Source organism: Rhinoraja longicauda, chromosome 27, assembly GCF_053455715.1.
Source record: "Rhinoraja longicauda isolate Sanriku21f chromosome 27, sRhiLon1.1, whole genome shotgun sequence".
Classification (NCBI taxonomy): Eukaryota; Metazoa; Chordata; class Chondrichthyes; order Rajiformes; family Arhynchobatidae; genus Rhinoraja; species Rhinoraja longicauda.
Genome location: NC_135979.1, coordinates 5,558,863 through 5,580,753, shown reverse-complemented (window position 1 = coordinate 5,580,753; position 21,891 = coordinate 5,558,863). Strand labels below are relative to the sequence as shown.

Below are 21,891 nucleotides of genomic sequence, written 5' to 3'. Positions count from 1 at the left end.
GGCGTGCAGCGTAGGTTTACTAGGTTAATTCCCGGAATGGCGGGACTGTCATATGTTGAAAGACTGGAGCGACTAGGCTTGTATACACTGGAATTTAGAAGGATGAGAGCTTGGTTTGGGAAGAGCCGTGCCTCAGGATTTCAGAGAGCTCTAGGGCAGCATGGGCGTAGCGGTAGAGCTATTGCCTTACAGCACCAGAGACCCTGGTTCAATCCTGACTGCGGGCGCTGTCTGTCCAGAGTTTGTACAATCTCCCCGTGACCTGCATGGGCTTTCTCCGAGATCTTCGGTTTCCTCCTACACTCCAAAGATGTACAGGTTTGTGGATTAATAGGCTTGGTATAAATGTAAATTGTCCCTAGTGTGTATAGGATAGTGTAAGTGTGCGGGGATCGCTGGTCGGTGTGGATACGGTGGGACGAAAGGCCTGTTTCCGCGCTGTATCTCTAAACCAAACTAAACTAAGCCGTAGGTGCTGATAAAGGCTGAAAGTGGCAAAGGCTTCGAATCGTAATACTTCAATTTTCGAGACACAAGAAACTGCAGATGCTGGAATCTTGAGCAGCAAACAAAGTGCTGGAGGATCTCATTGGGTCAGGCAGCGTCTGTGGATGGAAATGATTAGATGACATTTCGGGTCAGGACCTTTCTTCACACTCAAGTTCTTTGCTCTACTTCACCTGTGTCAAGTTGTGCAAGGCCACCCAGGTGGATGTGAATGTTGTGAAACAATCCTTGCTTCCCTTGGTAGTCTGTCCTCTTTACATTCCTCGTGCATACACGAGGACTTCAGGGCTGTCAGCAGCAGGAAAATGTAAGCCTTGAGATTTATCATCAGCTAAAATGACAGCAGATTGTGAGCCCGTTCAAACATGTGGAGCCTGTTTATTTTTCTAAATGTCACACATCAAAATGCTGAAATTTTGAGAGCAAAATGAGTGGCTGTCACTTGTCGGGAGCTCTGTACTTACCCTTTTGAGAAACCGACAGGTAATCATCGTGTCTTGCACAAATCGAGCATATTCACACATTCTAAAGGTTTCTCCTATAAGTCAAAGGTCAAAGGCTAATTATCAGGGAGACTCGTAACAAACGTAACAGAATTCTCCAGCGCAGATAAAGGCCTCTTGCCCCAGCTTCCCCATTCTGGCCACAATACCTATCTACACCAATCCCATTTACCTGCATAAGCCCGTGTCTGAACTTTTGTATCAAAGAAGTTGTCAAAATGACTTTTAAACATTGTAATGGTATCTGCCTCCACAACCAGCCCTGGCAGCTTGTTCCACATAACCACCAGCCTCTGCATGGAACAACTTCCCCCTCAGCTCTCCTTTAAATTTCTCTTATTACACTTTCCCACCCCTTTCCTGCCCCTCTGTATTTGATTAAAACCGATTACTTTATTGTTTACCAATTCCGATAAATGGCCAACGGTATCCTTTTTTCTTTCACCACACATGCTGCCTAACCCATTGAGTATTTCCTGCAGTTTTTGTTTTGATTTCATTTATTTTTGGTTGGTTATACTCTTGGATAGTATGCACCAGAAACTCAACACCAATAAATTGTCTATGAAATGGTTTGGATTCCCTGTGCAATCATTGGAAGATTGAAGGCTTTCGGTATGATCACAACTCAGTCCGAAGAAGGGTCTCGACCCGAAATGTCACTCATTCCTTCTCTCCAGAGATGCTGCCTGACTTGCTGAGTAACTCCAGCATTTTGTGTAAACAAGTCTATCTTTCGGTATAAACCAGTATCTGCAGTACCTTCCTACACATGTTGGCTGCTCCACTGCGAAATCTCCTCAAGATATGCCTACTTTGAAGAGGTTCTCCTCCTCTCTCCGATGAGAGTTCTGCAACATCCTCTCTCGCTGCTCCCCCTCTGTGACCTTCTCCCAGCTAACAATGATATATTTTCCTTTTTCCTTGATCTACATCCCCTGTCTGGTTTTCACACCTTACACTTCCTTATCGATGTATCTCCCTCTACCCTGACTTGAGCCTGAAGAAGGGTCTCGACCAGAAACGTCACCCATTCCTTCGCTCCCTAGATGCTGCCTGTCCCGCTGAATTACTCCAGCATTTTGTGTTAATCTTAAACCAGCATCTGCTGTTCCTTCCTACACAAATTTTGTTTACAGTTTGATTAGACAGCAGCATCTCTGCTGTAATTAGTAGTACAATCTCGCTGTACCTAATTGGAAAAGTGGCATGTAACTGCTATATCTTGCATTGAGAATGCAATATAAATGAGTGTTCAAGTACCTTTGACAAGAAGTGAGAGTACCACGTGGTCTGATTTAGAAGCAAAGAAATATAGAAATATAGGTGCAGGAGGCCATTCGGCCCATCGAGCCAGCACCACCATTCAATATGATCATGGCTGATCATCTAAAATCAGTACCCCGTTCCTGCTTTTTTTCCATATCCCTTGATTCCTTTTGCCTCAAGAGCTAAATCTAACTCTCCCTTGAAAACATCCAGTGAATTGGCCTCCGCTGCCTTCTTTTGATGCATGGTTGAACAAGATACTCTTGTTGGAGGTTGACTGTCTTTCATAATCAATGAGAGATGCAAAGTGCTGGAGTAACTCAGCGGGTCAGGCAGCATCTCTGGCGAAAAAGGATGGCTGATGTTTCGGGTCAGGGCACAAAGTCCTGAAGAGGTCTGAAGTAGGATCTCGACCCAAAACGTCACCCATCCTTTTTCTCCAGAGATGCTGCCTGACCCGCTGTGTTACTCCAGCACTAAGTCACTATCTTTGGCATAAACCGGCATCTGCTGTTCCTTGTTTCTACATTTCATAATCAATGTTCCATTTTTTGTCATTTGCTTTGGTCAGCAGCAACTCAAGAGAGCGCACAGACATTACAAAAAGCATATAAACTATTGATGCTGAAGTATGTGTTTTCCTTATAGATTAGGTGTTTTCCTTCTTATTAATTATGTATTAATAAATAGGCAAAAGACTGCTTAATGACCATTTCTCCAAAGAATAGGCAAGAGTTTACTGCACTTAAGTTGTTCATAAGTTCATAAGTGAGAGGAGCAGAATTAGGCCAGTGGCCCATCAAGTCTTCTCCGCCATTCAATCATGGCCGATCTAACTTTCCCTTCCAACTCTATTCTTCTGCCTTTCCCCCATAACCGCTGATGCCCTTACAATCCAGAACCTATCTATCTCTGCCTTAAAAATATCCACTGACGGCCTCCACAGGCTTCTGTGGCGTAAGAAAATAACTGCAGATGCTGGTACAAATCGAAGGTATTTATTCACAAACTGCTGGAGTAACGCAGCAGGTCAGGCAGCATCTCAGGAGAGAAGGAATGGGCGACGTTTCGGGTCGAGACGAAGAAGGGTCTCGACCCGAAACGTCGCCCATTCCTTCTCTCCTGAGATGCTGCCTGACCTGCTGAGTTACTCCAGTAGTTTGTGAATAAATACCAGGCTTCTGTGGCAATCAATTCCACAGATTCACCACCCTCTGACTAAAGAAATTCCTCCTCATCTCCTTCCCAAAGGAATATCCTTTATTTCTGAGACTATGACCTCTGGTCCTAGACTCTCCCACTAGTGGAAGCATCATCCCCACGTCGGCTCGATCCAGGCCTTTCACTCTTCTGTAAGCTTCATTGAGTTGCCTCTTACATTCAATTCCAGTTGTGGACGTTGCAGGGAAGGGGGTATTTGATGCAGCCTCACAGTGAGATGCTGCTATTGAGCCTTTGACAATGAACTATTTGATTCAACTGTCCCTGATGCTTCCTCCAAGGCAATAGCTGAGTTCACGCCAAGAATCGTAAAGTTACAAAATATCGAGACATTAACAATTGTGGTTTGTTAGCATGGCAACACAATTAAGGTTCTGTCACAAGGTCATACAGCTTAGACAACAAAGTAAGCATTCGATGCACCAGAGATTTCAGTTCAGTTTCAGTTTAGTTTATCGTCATGTGTACCAAGATACAGTGAGAAGCTTTTGTTGCGTGCTATCCATGTCAGCAGAAAGACAATACATGATTTCAATCGTGCCATTTACAGATACATGATAAGGAAATAACTTTTAGTGCAGGGTAAAGCCAGCAAAGTCCGGTCAAGGATAGTCCGAGGGTCACCAAAGAGGTAGATAGTAGTTCAGCACTGCTCTCTGGTTGTGGTGGGATGATTCAGTTGCCTGATAACAGTTGGGAAGAAACTGTCCCTGAATCTGGAGGTGTGCGTTTTCACACTTCTATACGTTTTGCCTGATGGGAGAGTGGGGAAGAGGGAGTGGCCAGGGTGCGACTCGTCCTTGAGATTTGCTTGTAGGAAAGGATTTGTGTCTACCTTGAGATTTGCTTGATTGGTTATAGTTACCTGACTAGGTACTCAAGGGAAGATTCCACACAGTTCTAATTCTCAGTCACCTTGGCTCTGTACCTTCAGCGAGTCTCATGAAACCACCTCTCTAATGGTCTCACGATGCCATGGATTTGAAACACAAAGCGAGTTCTGGCCATTCATTTGTCTACGTTTTACACAGCAAGCCCGTCACAGACATTTAAGGTTATTACCAAAGAATTACAACACTGACAGAAAAATAAAAGACATTGTGGATCAGAAATTGGCAGGAAGGCAAAGTAGAATAATCAGAATTTAATTATGATAAACAGACCTCATGAAATGTTCATCTGCAGTTCTGTTTTAAAGCTGATTATTTCATACAACTGAATCCTGTGCCAGTCTCATTCTTCAGGGAGATGCAGTGACACAGAGTTAGTGCAGGAGCATTAAAGTGCCAGAGACCCAGGTTCAATCCTGAGCTTGGGTCCTGACTGTGTGGAGTTTGCTGGCTCTCCCTGTGACTACATGGATTTCCCCCAGTTTCCTAGGGGAAAAAACTGCAGATGCTGGTTTAAATCGAAAGTAGACACAAAATGCTGGAGCAACTCAGCGGGTCAGGCGGTAGAGTTGTTGCTTTACAGCGAATGCAGCGCCGGAGACTCAGGTTCGATCCTGACTAAGGGTGCTGCACTGTAAGGAGTTTGTATGTTCTCCCCGTGACCTGCGTGGGTTTTCTCCGAGATCTTCGGTTTCCTCCCACACTCCAAAGACGTACAGGTTTGTAGGTTAATTGGCTGGGTAAATGTAAAAAATTGTCCCTAATGGGTGTAGGATAGTGTTAATGTACGGGGATCGTTGGGCGGCACGGACTTGGTGGGCCGAAAGGGCCTGTTTCCGGCTGTATATATATATCATATATCATATCATCTCAAGAGAGAAGGAATGGATGACGTTTCGGGTCGAGACCCTTCTTCTGACTGAAGAAGGGTCTCGACCCAAAACGTCGCCCATTCCTTCTCTCTTGAGATGCTGCCTGACCCGCTGCATTACTCCAGCATTTTGTGTCTACCTTCCAGTTTCCTTCTTGCGGGTTAACAAGTTAATCAGCCACTGTAAATTGTTCCTCTGTGCATGTGAGTGGTAGAATCAGAGGGTTAGTTGATAAGAGTATGGGGAGAATAAACAGGGGACTATCGTAGGACTGGTGTGAATGGGCAGTTGATGAGCAGCAAGACTCGATGGGTTGAGGGGCTTGTTTCCACACTGCATCAATCAATGACTCCGTGTTTATCCACAAATATGTTTCCAGCTAGCTTTCCCATTTTAATATTTTGGGCTCAATCACATTTGTTTCAACCATTGATAAATCCCAATTTATTTGGGAAGTGCAACTCCAGGGAGTGTTGAGTCATTTTAGCATATCCTTCTGTGCATCTTAAGCCTACAAGGCCAGCTGTGAACTAATCCTGTGTCACTATAGGTTAATTTAGAATCCAGCGTTTGAGTCAAACAGGGAATATATCTGCTCTATCTGTTAGAGCTTGCATTCCTTCTGGTCACTGAATGTGCTATTTAAATGGAAACAAAAAAGACAAATCCTAGGGATGAGGGGACATTTAGTCTACTTGCCATGCACGAGCAACATTACAAGTCCACTGTGTGGAATTGCTCTGATTGCTAAAACAAGAGCAACAGATTTAAAAGTTCATAATGTCACCAACAGTTTCTGACATTGAAACAAAGTTATAAATGGGATGAAAAGAACTACAGTAGTATGAAAGGGTGACCGATGGTCGGCGTGGACACCATGTGGGCTGAATCTTTAAACTAAACTGGAAACTGCTCTTCAAATTACAAACTTCCTTGGCTGAAAGGTATCATCCATGAAGGGTGAATTGTTTTGTCTTTGTTTTACATTCAGTTACTCGACGAGTCCTGAAGCAAATATTTGAATAACTTCCATTCATTTATGGAAAGCTTTACATTGAAATCATGAGAGAAGATTGTTGGGATAATGATCTTTACAATTGAAAATTGAATGCTGAAAAGTAACAATGTATAAAGTACTGCAGCTAATTTGAGGAGCACTTTATTAACATACTTATGGAAAGTGATGTAATTAATGGGTAGTAAGAACATGGTGCCTCACTTAGTTTCATGATGTCGCAAAGAATGATGTTAAGAAACATTTACATGGGTACATGGATAGGACAGGTTTAGAGGGATATGGACCAAATGCAGGCAGGTGGGACTAGTGTAGATGGGGCATGTCGGTCGGTCGGTGTGGGCAAGTTGGGCCGAAAGGGACAGCTTCCACGCTGCATGACTATGACAAAGCACTTTACTGCAATGAAGTACAGTTTTTGAAATACAGCTACTGTTGTGATACAGTGCAGGCTAGCCAGCAGACGAGGAAAGAAAAGGCATGTTTGCCGTCTAACCTACATTCAACACGTCAACCTTTTAAAAAAAAAATCTTGTCACAGTTGCTGATGGGACTGATGTGTGTTTTCACCATTTTCTGGTTCTTGTGCGGCTTCCCTGCATTTGCAGTTCATTTTCATTTTGTCTAAGCTGTGCTCTGACAGAATGTTATGACTGCCTAGGTCACCTAGCCACAATCCCTCTGCATATTCAGAAGCATGATTATGATTCCAAGGCATTACGACTTGCCCTCCCCCACCATTATTTTCCACAGTGTTCACAATCTTGCTTTTTATTGGATAAACGTTAATCCAATCATAGCCAATGTTGCAGTACGGTAAGCTGTTGACATCAATATCAGGACCAGAAATCTCTCCATTTCAATCCCACTGGAAAATCAACTTTCATTTTAAAAGCAACTGTTGCAGAGCCATTGCCATGGTGATTTGAGGGAAGAATTGCAAACGATTGTTGTCAATTGAGAGAAAGGAGCAGTAACAGTTCATGTGAACTGAAGGCCCTGGTCAGAGAAAATCTCTGCTGCACAGGACTTACTGAGCCACCGCAAACATGGTCGATGAGAATCCATCTGAAATCGGAGCACTTAATGAGAATTGTTCGAACACAATCCCACTGCAACCGAGAATTAAACCGGATGGCGCTGACAACCCTGCTACGTTCGACTCCGGGTGCTTCGGAAACAGGTAAAATCTTTTCTCCTCTTGTTATGATCTGGGTACACTCTCTGATTGGACAGAGGGAGCAGATACAATAACAGCTTTCAAAATGGGGGTGGGATTGATCTGTGAAAAAAAAGGGTTAAAAACAAATACAGGGCTATTTTGAAATGGGATAACCTGGATAATCCTTTTAAAGAAGGAGCACAGTCACATTGGGCTGAATTGCATTCTGAGCTACACCAGTCCATTCTGTGATTCTGTGTGGGAAGGAACTGCAGATGCTGGTTTACACCGAAGATAGACACAAAATGCTGGAGTAACTCAGCGGGGCAGGCAGTATCTCTGGGGAGAAGGAATGGGTGATGTTCACACAGTCGAAACGTCACCCATTCCTTCTCTCCGGAGATGCTGCCTGTCCCACTGAGTTACTCCTATATTCCGCGATTCTCTTTGGCTGCGCTAAAGATGCTGGTGGATGTTGAGCTTCTTGTAAGCGATAGTTCTTCACCAGGGAGTCTAAACACACATTAACTCCCCATCTCCGATGATTTGAAATAGCGGGGCTCAGAAGTGGCTCTGAAATATTCTAGCCTTCGGTGTGATATCAGTTTGCTTTTTTATTTACGTGAATGTTTTTGTTTGAGTTGTTATTAAATTGTTAATAATAATGGATGCTGACCAGAACTGGATTGAGAACTATTCTTCTCTTCAGGTAAATTACACCCTAAAGTGTTGAAAATTGCCATGAGGGCAAGAACTAGTGGGAAGCCTAAATGACAGTGTGTGTTTGCAGGGCGTGGAGGAGAAAGATTGGGTAAAATATTCTTTTACACCGAGGCGTTTGTCGTTAGCAGAATTTCCGTGATAAATGATGGTGATTTACAAGTGCAAGTGCTTTTTATAATTGTCCTAAATTTGTCCCAGAGCATGATACACAGCTCCAAAGAGCCATTCACTTACCCCATGGGTTGGGAGTTGAAGATTAGGAATGGTATGGCTCATCAGGAACAAAAGGCAAGGGAAGATTGTGAGAAGCATCAGATCAGATGACCCCCGGGGCAGTGTTGTGAATGCGAAGGATGTTGTTCATTGAACAAGGGGTCAGAAGGTCTCGCTATAGTTGGCAATATACAAAGCACAACTTCTCAACTGGAATGTGTGTCATAGAGATCAGAACATATTTCCGGTAATCTACAGAGTTACTAGGAGCCTACCTATTCGCTGACTAGCCTCTACATTGGGTTTTTAAGTAACCGGCCCGTTATTTTTTTTTAAGTGAAGCAGAAAGATGAAAATGATAGACTCAGTGAGTACAGGGCACTCCTTGAAAGTCCTCAGAGCCCCTTGTCAGTATTACATTGAGGTGCAAGACATGGTTGAAAATAAACAACTTTTTTTTATCCAATCTGTGATAGATGATGAAACAATGTCATGCCTCCACAGCTGCAGGCTGGGGTCTGATATTGAAGAGTTTGCATCTCAGTTTGGAGCAACAGATTCTCCAATCAGTGCAGACACTAGCTTCGGCTGCACACACAGAGATAGAGTCATCCAGTATGTAACAGGCCCTTCGGCCCAATTTGCCCATGCCAGCCAAGATGCTCATCTAAGCTTGTTCCCATTTGATCCATATCTCTCTAAACTTTTCCTACGTGTGCATCTTTACAACTTGTCTCTTACCTGGTGTTACTGTATCTGCCTCGACCACTTCCTCTGGCAGCTCATTCCATGTACCCACCACCCTCTGTGTGGAAAACGTTTTCACTCCGGTTACTATTATATCTTTCCCTCTCACCTTAAACCTATGCCATCTCGTCCTTGTTAAAGACTGTGTGCACTTACCCTATCTATGACCCTCGTGATTCTAAACACCTGGATAAGATCACCCCTTCAGTCTCCGATGCTCCAACGAATAAAGTCCCAACCTGACCAGCCTCTCCCTGTAGCTCACTTGTCCATCATTTTCTTTCCCTCCTCTCCCCTTCACTACCTATTGGCTTAATTTAGAAATAGCTTTACCCACTGCTAAACAGCTCTGGCACGTTGCATAAGCAGCAGTCCACATGCGAGTCTGAATACTGGCTTGTGAGAAGATTATTCAACCGTGGAAGGCACGTGTGCTTCTCATTCACTCGGTGGCAATCAGGAACAGAAGCCCTGCGTGAGTCTTACCCTCCCAAGGTCGAGTCAGTATCAGCCTCTGGCTGAAATCAGCTAACTTTTTTTTTTTAAATTCAAAATATCCGAGAAATAAAGTAATAAATATATGCAAAACATGTTCTTTACAAAATTCCACCCGACATTCTCGGAGGCTATACATGCATTCAATACAATTGAATGTATTCAATACATTCAATACACCAATTACATAAAATTACCCCCCACCCTTGCCCCTCATATGACCCACTGGCGTGGAATCCCTTCCCTTATGTGGAGGGGCGTCTCTCTCCACCACACCCTGCCCCCCCCATGTCCAGCAGCGAAAGGACCCTAAACTGTGGTCCTCCCCCACAGAGCCTTGGCGTTGGCTGCACTGAGCTTCAGTGCGACCCTCAGCACGTACTCCTGCGGTCGGCAACATTCCCCGACGGACATCTGCGAACTTTGCACAGGTGATGTGCAATTTAGCATTTTCTGGGCTGCACCATTTAATACCTCTGTAGATGATCTGATGGGGACACCTTGTATCCGTGCCAAGGGTCTTAAAGTGATCTTAAACTGTTAATTCTGGGACTTCAGAAAGGCAGCAAAGTCTGTTAAAGTGGTGAGGGGTGGTCGAAGATAACGAGAAGCTTTAGAGATTTACAAAATGCTGGAGTAACTCAGCGGGTCAGGCAGCATCTCAGGAGAGAAGGAATGGGTCTCGACCCGAAACGTCACCCATTCCTTCTCTCCTGAGATGCTGCCTGACCCGCTGAGTTACTCCAGCATTTTGTGAATAAATACCTTCGATTTGTACCAGCATCTGCAGTTATTTTCCTACACTAGAGATTGACAAGAGAGCCTCAAATGTAAAGTGCGAGAGGCTCTTGCAGAATTTCAATGAAGACGCAGAGTACAAAGGCAGGAAAAGCTTAGACAGGGATCCACGCGGTTTACTTGGAAACAGAGGCACAGTAAGAGAAGTCAAGTGAGGTGATTTTTACATCATGCGCATTGTTGCCAGCCAACACTGTTGACACTTCATGCACCACAACCTGGTTCTCAATAGCAATCAAAGACCGATCAGCGCAGCCGGTAAAATTGCACGGCTTTGTTTTCATGTCTGCCGATGTACCAAGATTACGATGTCTGTCATGATTGCACAAGTAGGCATTGCTGATCTCTTTGCTTAGGTGGGTGCCCACTGTAACAAATTCAGTATGAAGAAGAGTCCCGACTTAGTTCATAAGTTCAAGGAGCAGAATAAAGCCATTGAGTCCATCAAGTCTACTCCGCCATTCAATCATGGCTGATTGACCTCTCCCTCTCAACCCCATTCTCCTGCCTTCGCCCCATAACCCTTGACACCCGTACAAATCAAGAATCTGTCAATCTCCGCCTGAGATCCGTTGACTTGGCCTCCACAGCCGTCTGTGGCAATGAATTCCACAGATTCACCACCCCGTGACTGAAGAAATTCCTTCTCATCTCCTTTACCATATAACCATATAACAATTACAGCACGGAAACAGGCCCGTTCGGCCCTACCAGTCCACGCCGACCACTCTCTCTGACCTAGTCTCATCTACCCGCTCTCAGACCATAACCCTCGAATCCCCTCCCATCCATATACCTATCCAATTTACTCTTAAATAATAAAATCGAGCCTGTCTCCACCACTTCCACCGGAAGCTCATTCCACACAGCCACCACCCTCTGAGTAAAGAAGTTACCCCTCATGTTACCCCTAAACTTTTGTCCCTTAATTCTGAAGTTATGTCCCCTTGTTGGAATCTTCCCCACTCTCAAAGGGAAAAGCCTACCCACGTCAACTCTGTCCGTCCCTCTTAAAATTTTTAAAACCTCTATCAAGTCCCCCCTCAACCTTCTACGCTCCAAAGAATAAAGACCCAACCTGTTCAACCTCTCTCTGTAGCTTAAGTGCTGAAACCCAGGCAACATTCTAGTAAATCTCCTCTGTACCCTCTCCATTTTGTCTTTTCTGAAGGTATGTCCTTTTATTCTGAGGCTACGGTCTCTGGTCCTAGACTGCCCCACTAGTGGAAACATCCTTGCCACATTCACTCTATCCAGGCTTATCCATGTTCTCTAGAGATGCCGCCTGACCCCCTGAGCTACTCCATGCAACACAGTGCTCTCTTTGGTAAACCAGCTAAAACAGTGATTATCATCAAATATTTCCTGTTCTTTAATTTAAAAGCCTTGGATGCTGAAACATTCAGAATGTTCATTTGGCATTTCTCTTTGCACTAATTTAATCAATAAAACAATAATACTCGGGTGTGAAGAAGGGTCTCGACCTGAAACGTCACCCATTCCTTCTCACCAGAGATGCCACCTGTCCCGCTGAGGTACTCCAACATTTTGTGTCTTTAAACAATAATACTCAAATTGTATTCTTCTCTGCCCTTTATTCCAGTTATTAATTTCCCTTGGAGCATCCCCCCTCCTGAAATTTAGAAGGACTTTGTTTAGGCTACAAGCACAAACATAAAAACATTTGACAAAGTATCTTATTACCCACCTGTCACCATCACAACACCTTGGTTTGAATATTATTTGAATTTATTGAAGGCTAACCCATGATACCTGAGTTCTTCTTCCAGAAAGAAGATCGTCTACATCACTTGGTTCCTGATTACCATTGTTATTATTAGTGTTGGAGCAATTGTGCATCAGGCCTGGCGATGTAGTGCCTGTGAAATCCATAAGAACACTGCTATCGCCTCAGATGCAGCCCCTTGCTCTCAAATTGGCAGGTAAGCCACTATGTTATTTTATTGGAACATCGGAAATGTATCTATAATGTGCTGAAATCCTTGGTTGCTAATCATGCCACACTCCGAGGTCTGCCATGGTAATCTCTTGTGTGTGCCCTTGATTTAGTTCAGTTACACATAGTCATAATCAGAGTCATACAACTAAAAAAAAAGGCCCTTTGGCCCAACACGCCCCTGCTAACCAAGATTCCCCATCTATGCTAGTCTCATTTGGTCCATATCCCTAAACCTTTCCTATCCCTGTACCTGTCCAAGTGTTTTCTTATCGGTGTTATAGTACCTGCCTCAACTGGCTCCTCTGGCAGCTTATTCCATTCGGCACCATCCATATACCCACCGCCATCTTGCAAAGTGTTAAATGTGGGTGTGCTTAAGTTGTCTTTAATTTCAGCAGAATAATCATGACATGTGAATGACTTAAGTCCTGGTTAATAAACACTGTTTGAATGATCGAAGTTGACATATCCATGGCCCATCGGCTTCCTAATGCTCGATAACTAATCCAGAGCTGCATCTTGACACGGACACCACATCGTGGCCAATTAGCATCTTTACTGTCTGTGAACTCACTCTTGGATTTATAGCTGATTTAATACCAACCGCACTGAGTAAATGTCAGTTCAAGTTGTCTTCTCCAGAGGTTTTTAAAATATTTTTAAAGAAGTTTTAAAATGTCCATGCAGGACCTTCACTCCTAAGAGACCTGGCTCGAACTTCTAGTTGGGTGACCCCTGTTGTGTTTGAGCACTGAAAATGGAAAGCAACTGGGCAAATACCCAGTGATGTATTTGCAAGTTTGGATGGTGTTCCCAAGCACATGTTGTTCTTCCAGATGGTAGAAGTGTCATGTTTGGATGTGCCGTGGAAGATTATTTAGCAAGTAGCTGCAATGCATCTTGAAAATGCCACACACTGGACTCGTGTTGCATTGGTCGTAGATGGGATGTTCCTTCTCCAAATGAGCCTCTTCCCACCTTGCATTATCACATCTTGTCTGTGTAGATTCAATGGGCCAAATGGTCTTCCATGTCAGAAAGATGTGAATACGATATGATCCAAAAATGTCCGCATGTCCTTGGATCCTGTTTCTCTCCTGCTCTCGTCCAAGTTCCCTGCCCGTGAACCAAGTTAAGAGCGAGATGGGTTTTTTTTCATTCCTGGCCTTTGTCCAACAGTTTGCCGATCAAAAGCGACCTTGCCTGCGCTCTCTCTATTACCAGCCATATTCTATCCTGCCCCTTCTTTCTTCCAGCTTTCTCTCCCACTTCCCTTTCAATCAGTCTGAGGAGGGTCCGGACTCGAACCTTCACCTATCCATGTTGTCCAGAGATGCTGCTTGACCCACTGAGTTACTCCAGCACTTTGTGCCTTTCTTAAGAGCGAGAAAAATTTGTATCTTTTGAAATCTGCCAGTTTTGTAAGACCAAAAGGAATATGTTTCAGTCAAAGCTCAGCTTAACCAGGTCCGGTTATTTGCATCAAGCAAGATCTGGTGGCTAGTCACTAAAAGCTGGAGTAACTCAGCGGGTCAGGCAGCATCTCTGGAGAGATGGAATGGGTGACGTTTCGGGTCGAGACCCTTCTTCAGACAGCGGGTAGCTAGTTCCTCATTCGAACCACTTTAAATTATTTGTCCCATCAGCATTGTTCATCGTTTTGCTAATTCTGGCAGTCCTGTTGTTCCAATATTAATTCTGTAACCCACAACACCACTGACTTAATTTACTTTCAGACTCCTCCACTAATTTTGCACTAGTAACCTTGATGCAAATGTTAATGTACTTGCTGGCATATCAGCAGGGCTACCTACCCTCAAGGTGTCCTGGAGCAAGACTCTCCAGATTTCACGTTGGAGACAACCCTGGTCTTAAAATCTGATCTACAATATACAAGACCATGAGCAAGCCGATGTTGTCTTATGCTAATGTTAAATTTACAACATAACGGAATCCTAATTCTTTACATAATCCCTAATTTAGGGGAGGGGAGGTGGTCCATTTTTATTGCATCAATAAAAATGCAGCTGTGTATGTACTGCCAATGCTGAAATAACTAGCTAGAACTATGATTTGCACAATTTAATTAGGTTTCCATAGGAACAAGAATAGTCATGTAAAGGTTCCCTGGGACAATGGTGACAAGTGGGAAATGTGTAATAATTGCTCTTCCAACATGAAGGCTGCTGTTGTCCAAGTTCCCTGCCCGTGACCGTTAAGTGTGAGAGTTTTTTTTTCATTCTTGGCCTTTGTCCAACAATCTGCCGATAAAAAAAACGACCTCACCTGTGTTCAACAATTACCGGCCTTGCCCCATCCCCTGCCCCTCCTCTCTTCCAGCTTTCTTTCCCGCTCCCCTTTCAATCAGTCTGAAGAAGGATCCCATCTCAAAATCCATGTTCTCCAGAGATGCTGCCTGACTCAGGCAGTCACTTCAGCACTCTGTCTCTTTCTTACGAGTGAGAAAAATGTGTATCTTTTGAAATCTGCCAGTTTTGTAAAACCAAATTGAATAGCTTGGAAACAGGCCCTTCGGCCCACTGAGTCCATGCCGACCAGTGATCACCCACACACTAGTTCTATCCTACACACACTAGGGACAATTTACAATCTTTACCAAAGCCAATTAAACTACAAACCTGTTTGTCTTTGGAGTGTGGGAGGAAACCGGAGCACCCGGAGAAAACCTATGCAGTCACAGGGAGAACGTACAAACTCCGTACAGACAAGCAGCCGTAGTCAGGATCAAACCTGGGTCTCTGGCGCTATAAGGCAGCAACTCTACTGCTGCGCCACCGTGCCGCCCCACATGTCCAGAAAGAAAAGAATTATATGGCAGGAGGAGAGAAATATGAGGAGTGGGATTAATTGGATAGCTCTTTGAAAAAGACAAGCAATGTTGAGCCAAATGCTCTGCGTTTCTGTGTGGTTTCAGAGACGTCATGAAGAGGAACGGCTCGGTGGTTGATGTGGCCATCGCTGCGCTGCTCTGCATCGGTCTGGTGAATCCCCACAGTATGGGCATCGGAGGAGGCCTGATCCTCACTGTCTACAGTGCATCAACAGGTTCACTTCCTCATCACCCAGCGAGATCTTGTATTATACTCTTTCCATGCTCTCTTTTCAACTGAACTCATTATATTTAACAGGAATGGAATGGGGGGAAATGGAGGAGTGTGAACAGTGCGACGGCCTTACTTTGAACTCTTTTAATCCTTATTTTCCTTTTCTTTCAAACCTACCAGTTTTTTGCCTCTAATATTTTATGTGAAATGAACTGTACAGTTCATCTGGCCCAATTTATTAAAGTGCATTTATGTCCCAGCTTATCACATTTCCAAAGCTCCAGCTCAGATTGGTAGCTGATTGGAACCCAATGGGACACATTTGGACACATGACAGTAAACTAAACTAAACTAAACTAAGAATCACAGAACGTTTATGATACGTAAGGAGGCTTTTTGGCCGATTTGCTAGTCAAAACATAACTGACCCATTTAAATTCCGCCTTCCAGCACTAAGCCCTTGGCCCTGCTGGTCACAGCTCTTCAAATGCATTTCCAACATAATGGGGGTTTCTGTTTGCCACTTTTTCAGGTGGTGACTTCCACACACCGACACCTCTCTCGTTGGAAAATGTTTTTGTCATCTGCCCTCTGATCGTTCCACCGATTACTTTAAAGCTCCGCTGCCTGAATTTGATTTTGACTCCTTTTACTAAGCGACAAAGATCTCTTTGTCTTTATCTGGGCTCCCCATAGTTCTGTTTGAAATCTCGTCACTGTTACGATGTAGGGAACATTCAATTAAGTCTCCTCTCCATTAAACACATTGACCTCAACTGGCAGTGTTCATTCGTGCTCCATTTTGGAGGACACGCTAGCTTTATGTGAAGCCCCTTGGTTATTCGTAGTTTATTATTCAGGAAGCCCAAGCCCTTCCACAAAGATCTTATACAAAGATCTTTCCACCACAGGGCTTTGATTATTGCAAAGAAAGGAACTTCCGGAGGATGGGAGCAAGAGCAGAAGATCAGGGAGAGTTGGGGAGAGGATCAGTGGATATCCACAGACGATAGGCACAAAATGCTGGAGTAACTCAGCGGGTCACGCAGCATCTCTGGCAAAAAGGAATAGGTGACGTTTCGGGTCAGATCCCAAGGGTATGAAGAAGGATTCTTGCCCGAAACGTCACCTATTCCTTTTCTCCAGAGATGCTGCCTGTCCCGCTGAGTTACTCCAGCATTTTGCATCTATCTTCGGTGAAACTACCATCTGCAGTACCTTCCTACACAGTGGGTACCCACATTGGGAGCTGAACGGGTGGCTGGGAGTAATTACAATCACCACGAATGAAAAGTTCAAGATCCTACCCATCGGAATATGAACAGATAGATTTTCTCAGAGGTTATGCAAGTCAGGTCAGGACCTTTTTTGAAGTAAAGTTGAAACAGACCTAAATAATAATTCAGATGTGGTGAGTGAGAGTTGCAACTTCCGTGTGGAACAATTTAGTGTAAATGATGGCAAAAAAGTATTTTAACTTTGCCGAGAGCAAACATTTTGAAATGGGCTGCTCGTGGATTTTTTGATAAGGTTCAATTACACAGTGTGCAAAAAATTATAGTGTAAAGTTTAGTTTCATTTAGTTTACAGATACAGTGTGGAAACAGGCTCTTTGGCCCACCGAATCCGCAATGACCAGCATTCCCCACACAGTAACACTATCCTACACACACGAGGGACAATTTACACATGCACATACACAAAGCCAATTAACCTACACACCTGTACATCTTTGGAATGTGGGAGGAAACCGAAGATCTCAGAGACAATCCACGCAGTCACGGGGATAACGTACAAACTTCGAACAGGCAGCACCCATGGTCGGGATCGAACCTGGGTCTCTGGCGCTGTAAGGCTGCAACTCTACTGCAGCGCCACCATGTGTAAGGTGTTGAAATGAATGAGCAATTCCTGGGTTCTTGTTTGACATAGTTCAGGGTGGCAGGTTGGGATACACATAGCTACGTGGTCATCTCATCTGACTGGCAACTCTGATGTGGCAGAGTCCCGCAGGGCTCCATTTGAGTCATCTTAATTTTGAAGATCAGATTCTGGAGAGGGGCACATTAATCTGCACAGTCAGGGACAAAGGACATTCAGTCTAATTCTGGATATTCCATGATCTGCCCATCAATGATATTTTATTGCTGAAAGTAACATTGTAAATGGTGACCACACTCACTCTCTACTATGGAGGGTGCCCAATGAAGAGGAGAGTAATTGGGAAAATACTACAGAAATAATTTTTTAAATGACAAAACTCACCCAAGTGATCAAATTCAACTTGTGCTGATTTAATATTCTCTGTAGGTGCGGTGGAAATTATTAATTCAAGAGAAGTGGCTCCAGAGAAAGAAATTCTCACCAGCCTGGAAACAGGTAACCATAGGATTCAAAACTGAGACTGCCTACTGTCGTTATTTTGGTGATTTACAAAATGAGCAATTGTAATGTTGTTAAAAATATGAAGAGTTGGCTTTCTCTTCCAATGTTTTGTAAAGTATGAGGGAAGATATCTTCACTAATCTTCTATCTCCTTTGCTTTACTATTGGGGACACAAGGGACTATAGATTCTGAAATCTTGAATAAACTGCTGCAGGAACTCAGTGGGTCTGAAAGCAATATATAGCTGTACAACACATAAACCAGCTCTTCACCTCATCTTGCCCATGCCGACCATGAGGCACAGATTGAACCTGGAAGTGGACGCAAACTAATTGTTTTTAGTTTTAGTTTTAGAGATACAGCGTGGAAACAGGCCCTTCGGCCCTTCCGGGTCCGCGCCGACCAGCGATCCCCGCACATTAACTCTATCCTACACACACCAGGGACAATTTTACACATGCACCAAGCCAATTAACCTACAAACCGGCACGTCTTTGGAGTGTGGGAGGAAACCGAAGATCTCGGAGAAAACCCACACAGGTCACGGGGAGAACGTACAAACTCCGTACAGACAGCACCCGTAGTCAGGATTGAACCCGGATCTCCGGCGCTGCATTCGCAATAAGGCAGCAACTCTACCGCTGCGCCACCGTGCCACCCGTATTAAGGCAAAATTGCTCAGTATTAAGGCCAAGAGAGAGCATGACACAAATGTTTAAACTGATTATGGTAGCCCAAACTCATAACTTCTCCACAATAGAAGATCAGTTGAGTTTCAGTTCAGTTTATTGTCACGTGTACCGAGGTACAGCGAAAAGCTTTTGTTGTGCGCTAACCAATACATGATAACATGTAGATGAGGGCTGCAAGGGCATGGGGATACCAGCTATAACATCCTTCCACAGTTGGACACTATCCAGACTTGGAAATAAACTGCCATTCTTTCATTGGTGCTGAACAACAACAAAACATCCTGGAACCCTGAAATCTCACCAAGCTACACTCGGGCGGCACGGCACGGTGGTGCAGCGGTAGAGTCGCTGCATCACAGCGCTCGCAGTGCCAGACACCAGGGTGCGATCCCGACTACGGGCGCTGTCTGTACGGAGTTTGTGCGTTCTCCCTGTGACCGCGTGGGTTTTCTCCGAGATCTTTGGTTTCCTCCCACGCTCCAAAGACGTGCAGGTTTGCAGGTTAATTGGCTTGGGATTGTATACTTGGTATAAGTGTAAATTGTCATTAGTGTGTGTGGGCTTGTGTTAATGTGCAGGGAACGCTGGCCGGCGCGGACTCTGTGGGCTGAAGGGCCTGTTTCCGTGCTATATCTCTAAACTACACTGTGGGAGTGCCATCGCAGTACTGAATGCAGCAGTTTCAGGTGATGGCATACCAGAATGTCCTGACCAATGATGAAGGATGAACAATGGCCTTAGCAAAGACACACACATCCTGTAAATGAGTTAAAAAAAGCTCCCATGTAGGTGTCTAACCTTCCAAAGATTAGTGTATTGGAGAGTGTGGAATTCATCAGACTGCGACTCAAGGTACCAAACGTTCGTGGAAACAATAAATAAATAAACAAACCAAACTATGTAAAATCAGCCTGAGTGTCACTTCTCTCAAATAGAAAGCAAGGATGTTTCATCTTCATTAATTCTCAATATATTAAAGTGACACTTGAAATATGGTAACTTACTACTTCAGTGGCCATCATCCATCATCATGAGCTCTGACTATTGTGGCCTTAGAATATCTTATCTCTTTATGTAACACTTTCTAACTTTCTAAGCTTTGGTTCCAAAATGCTCTCCAAAGACATGCAGGGTTCTAGGCTAATTGGCTTGGTATAATTGTAAATTGTCCCTAGTGTGTGTAGGATAGTGTTAGTGTGTGGGGCTCGCTGGCCGGTGCGAACTCGTTGGGCCGAAGGGCCTGTTACCGCGTTGTACCTCTAAACTAAACTAAACCCTTTTGAAGGTAGACACAAAATGCTGGAGTAACTCAGCAGGACAGGCAGCATCTCTGGAGAGAATGAATGGGTGACGTTTCAGGTCGAAACCCTTCTTAACCTTTTGAAGCTATCTTGAAATTGTGGAATAAAGTCATACAGCCTTTCATTCCTCAGTCAGCTCTTCGGAAAATGAACGGAAATCGAAATGCAATGGTGACCAAATGGTCATGATTCAAAGTGACATTTATGCATAGATAAATGGCTACGGAGCGAGCATGTTATTGAGTTTAGGAGGGATATGGAACATCTGTAGGCAAACGAGATTAGTTTATCTTGGCAGTATGTTCAGCACAGACATTGTGGGACCGCGCTGCACTCTTCTATGTTCCCTGGTGGGTACGGCATGAATGGCTTTGATCCCAATCCAATTACAGAAGAGGACAACTGGAAAGATGAGGCCAGTTAGATGTAGAAAGCTGGAGTAACTCAGTGGGTCAGGCAGCATCTCTGGAGAAAAGGAATAGGTGACGTTTCAGGTCGAGACCCTTCTTAGATGTTTAGATTTAGATTTAGAGATACAGCGCAGAAACAGGCCCTTCAGCCCACCGGGTCCGCACCACCCAGCGATCCCCGCACACTAACACTATCCTACACCCACTAGGGACAATTTTTTTTACATTTGCCCAGCCAATTAACCTACATACCTGTACGTCTTTGGAGTGTGGGAGGAAACCGAAGATCTCGGAGAAAACCCACGCAGTTCACGGGGAGAACGTACAAACTCCGTACAGACGGCGCCCGTAGTCAGGATCGAACCTGAGTCTCCGGCGCTGCATTCGCTGTAAGGCAGCAACTCTACCGCTGCGCCACTCTTCAGACGGAGAGTCAGCGGAAAGGTGAACGAGAGATATAGATGCTGCTGAGGACAAGTTAATGGGAGGTATACAGAAAGCCACAATAATCAAGGAAGTGTGGAGCCCACAATGGTCCATTGTTGGCTGTGGGATGGGTGATAACGAGTCAATACAGATAGTGGAGCACAACAGGATGACAGTAAAACTAGTATGATGACTACGGTTGGGGAGGGACAGAGAGAGAGGGGTCACAAGGGTTACCTGAAGTTAGAGAAATCACTAATCATACAGTTGGCTTGTAAGCTGGTCAAGCGAAAGACGAGGTTCTGTTCCTCCAATTTACTAAGATGAGGCAAGTTATTCACTTATAGGTCGATGCTTGCTCCAGATAGCTAGTCGGGTCTGTCTCGCAGACCTTTCTCGTGTGTAATGTTTGAATGCTGCAGTTTTGACCCTGAACCTAGGTATTTCTTCAATGTATTTGCAGGAGGGCCGTCGATAGGAGTTCCAGGCGAAATCAGAGGATACGCCCTTGCACATCAACGACACGGCTGGCTACCATGGAAGCAATTGTTTGAGCCTTCCATTGAATTGGCAAGGAAAGGTTTTCCGGTGGGTAAGAGCCTGGCTGTCGCACTTGAAGGAAACAAACTGCAAATAGAAGAGAGTTCTTCGCTGTGGTGAGAGCCAGTTCCTATATGTTTGCAAATAGTTCACTGCAGTTATCTAATGGCTGATGCAGAACAGAATCCAGATTGTAGTCTAATGTTTAGTTTACTTTAGTTGAGAGCTACAGTGTGGAAACAGGCCCTTCAGCCCACTGAGTCCACCCTGACCATCAATCACTCGTGCACTAGTTCTATGTTATCCCACTTTTGCGTCCTACACACTAGGGGCAATTTACAGAAGCCAATTAACCTACAAACCTGCATGTCTTTGGGATGTGGGAGGAAATCGGGGCACCCGGAGACAACCCATGTGGTCACAGGGAGAATGTACAAACTCCACACAGACAACAGGCAGTGGTGGAGTGGCTGCCATACAGCGCCGGAGATCCAGATTCGCTCCTGACTAGGTGTGCTGTCGGTATAGAGTTTGTATGTTTTCCCCCGTGACCACGTGGGTTTTCCCTGGGTGCTCCGGTTTCCTCCCACACTCCAACGACGTGCAGGTTTGTAGGTTTATTGGCTTCAGTAAGAATTGTAAATTGTCCCTAGTGCGTAGGATAGTGATAGTGTATGGGGATCGCTGGTCAGCATG

At 44.5% G+C, this 21,891-nt stretch overlaps 1 protein-coding gene across 2 annotated transcripts in view; it reads left to right on the top strand.

Annotated features, from left to right (window-relative positions):
• Positions 1-7,093: 7,093 nt before the first annotated feature.
• LOC144606659 (glutathione hydrolase 1 proenzyme-like) overlaps positions 7,094-21,891 on the top strand; it is a 39,163-nt gene continuing 24,365 nt past the window's right edge. For both annotated transcript variants that reach the window (XM_078422955.1, XM_078422956.1), the window contains exons 1-5: positions 7,094-7,460; positions 12,206-12,358; positions 15,311-15,441; positions 17,751-17,819; positions 21,119-21,311. In XM_078422955.1, the coding sequence (XP_078279081.1) occupies positions 7,327-7,460; positions 12,206-12,358; positions 15,311-15,441; positions 17,751-17,819; positions 21,119-21,311 (680 nt within the window). In that variant the 5' untranslated portion in view covers positions 7,094-7,326. The remainder of the gene's footprint in view (positions 7,461-12,205; positions 12,359-15,310; positions 15,442-17,750; positions 17,820-21,118; positions 21,312-21,891) is intronic.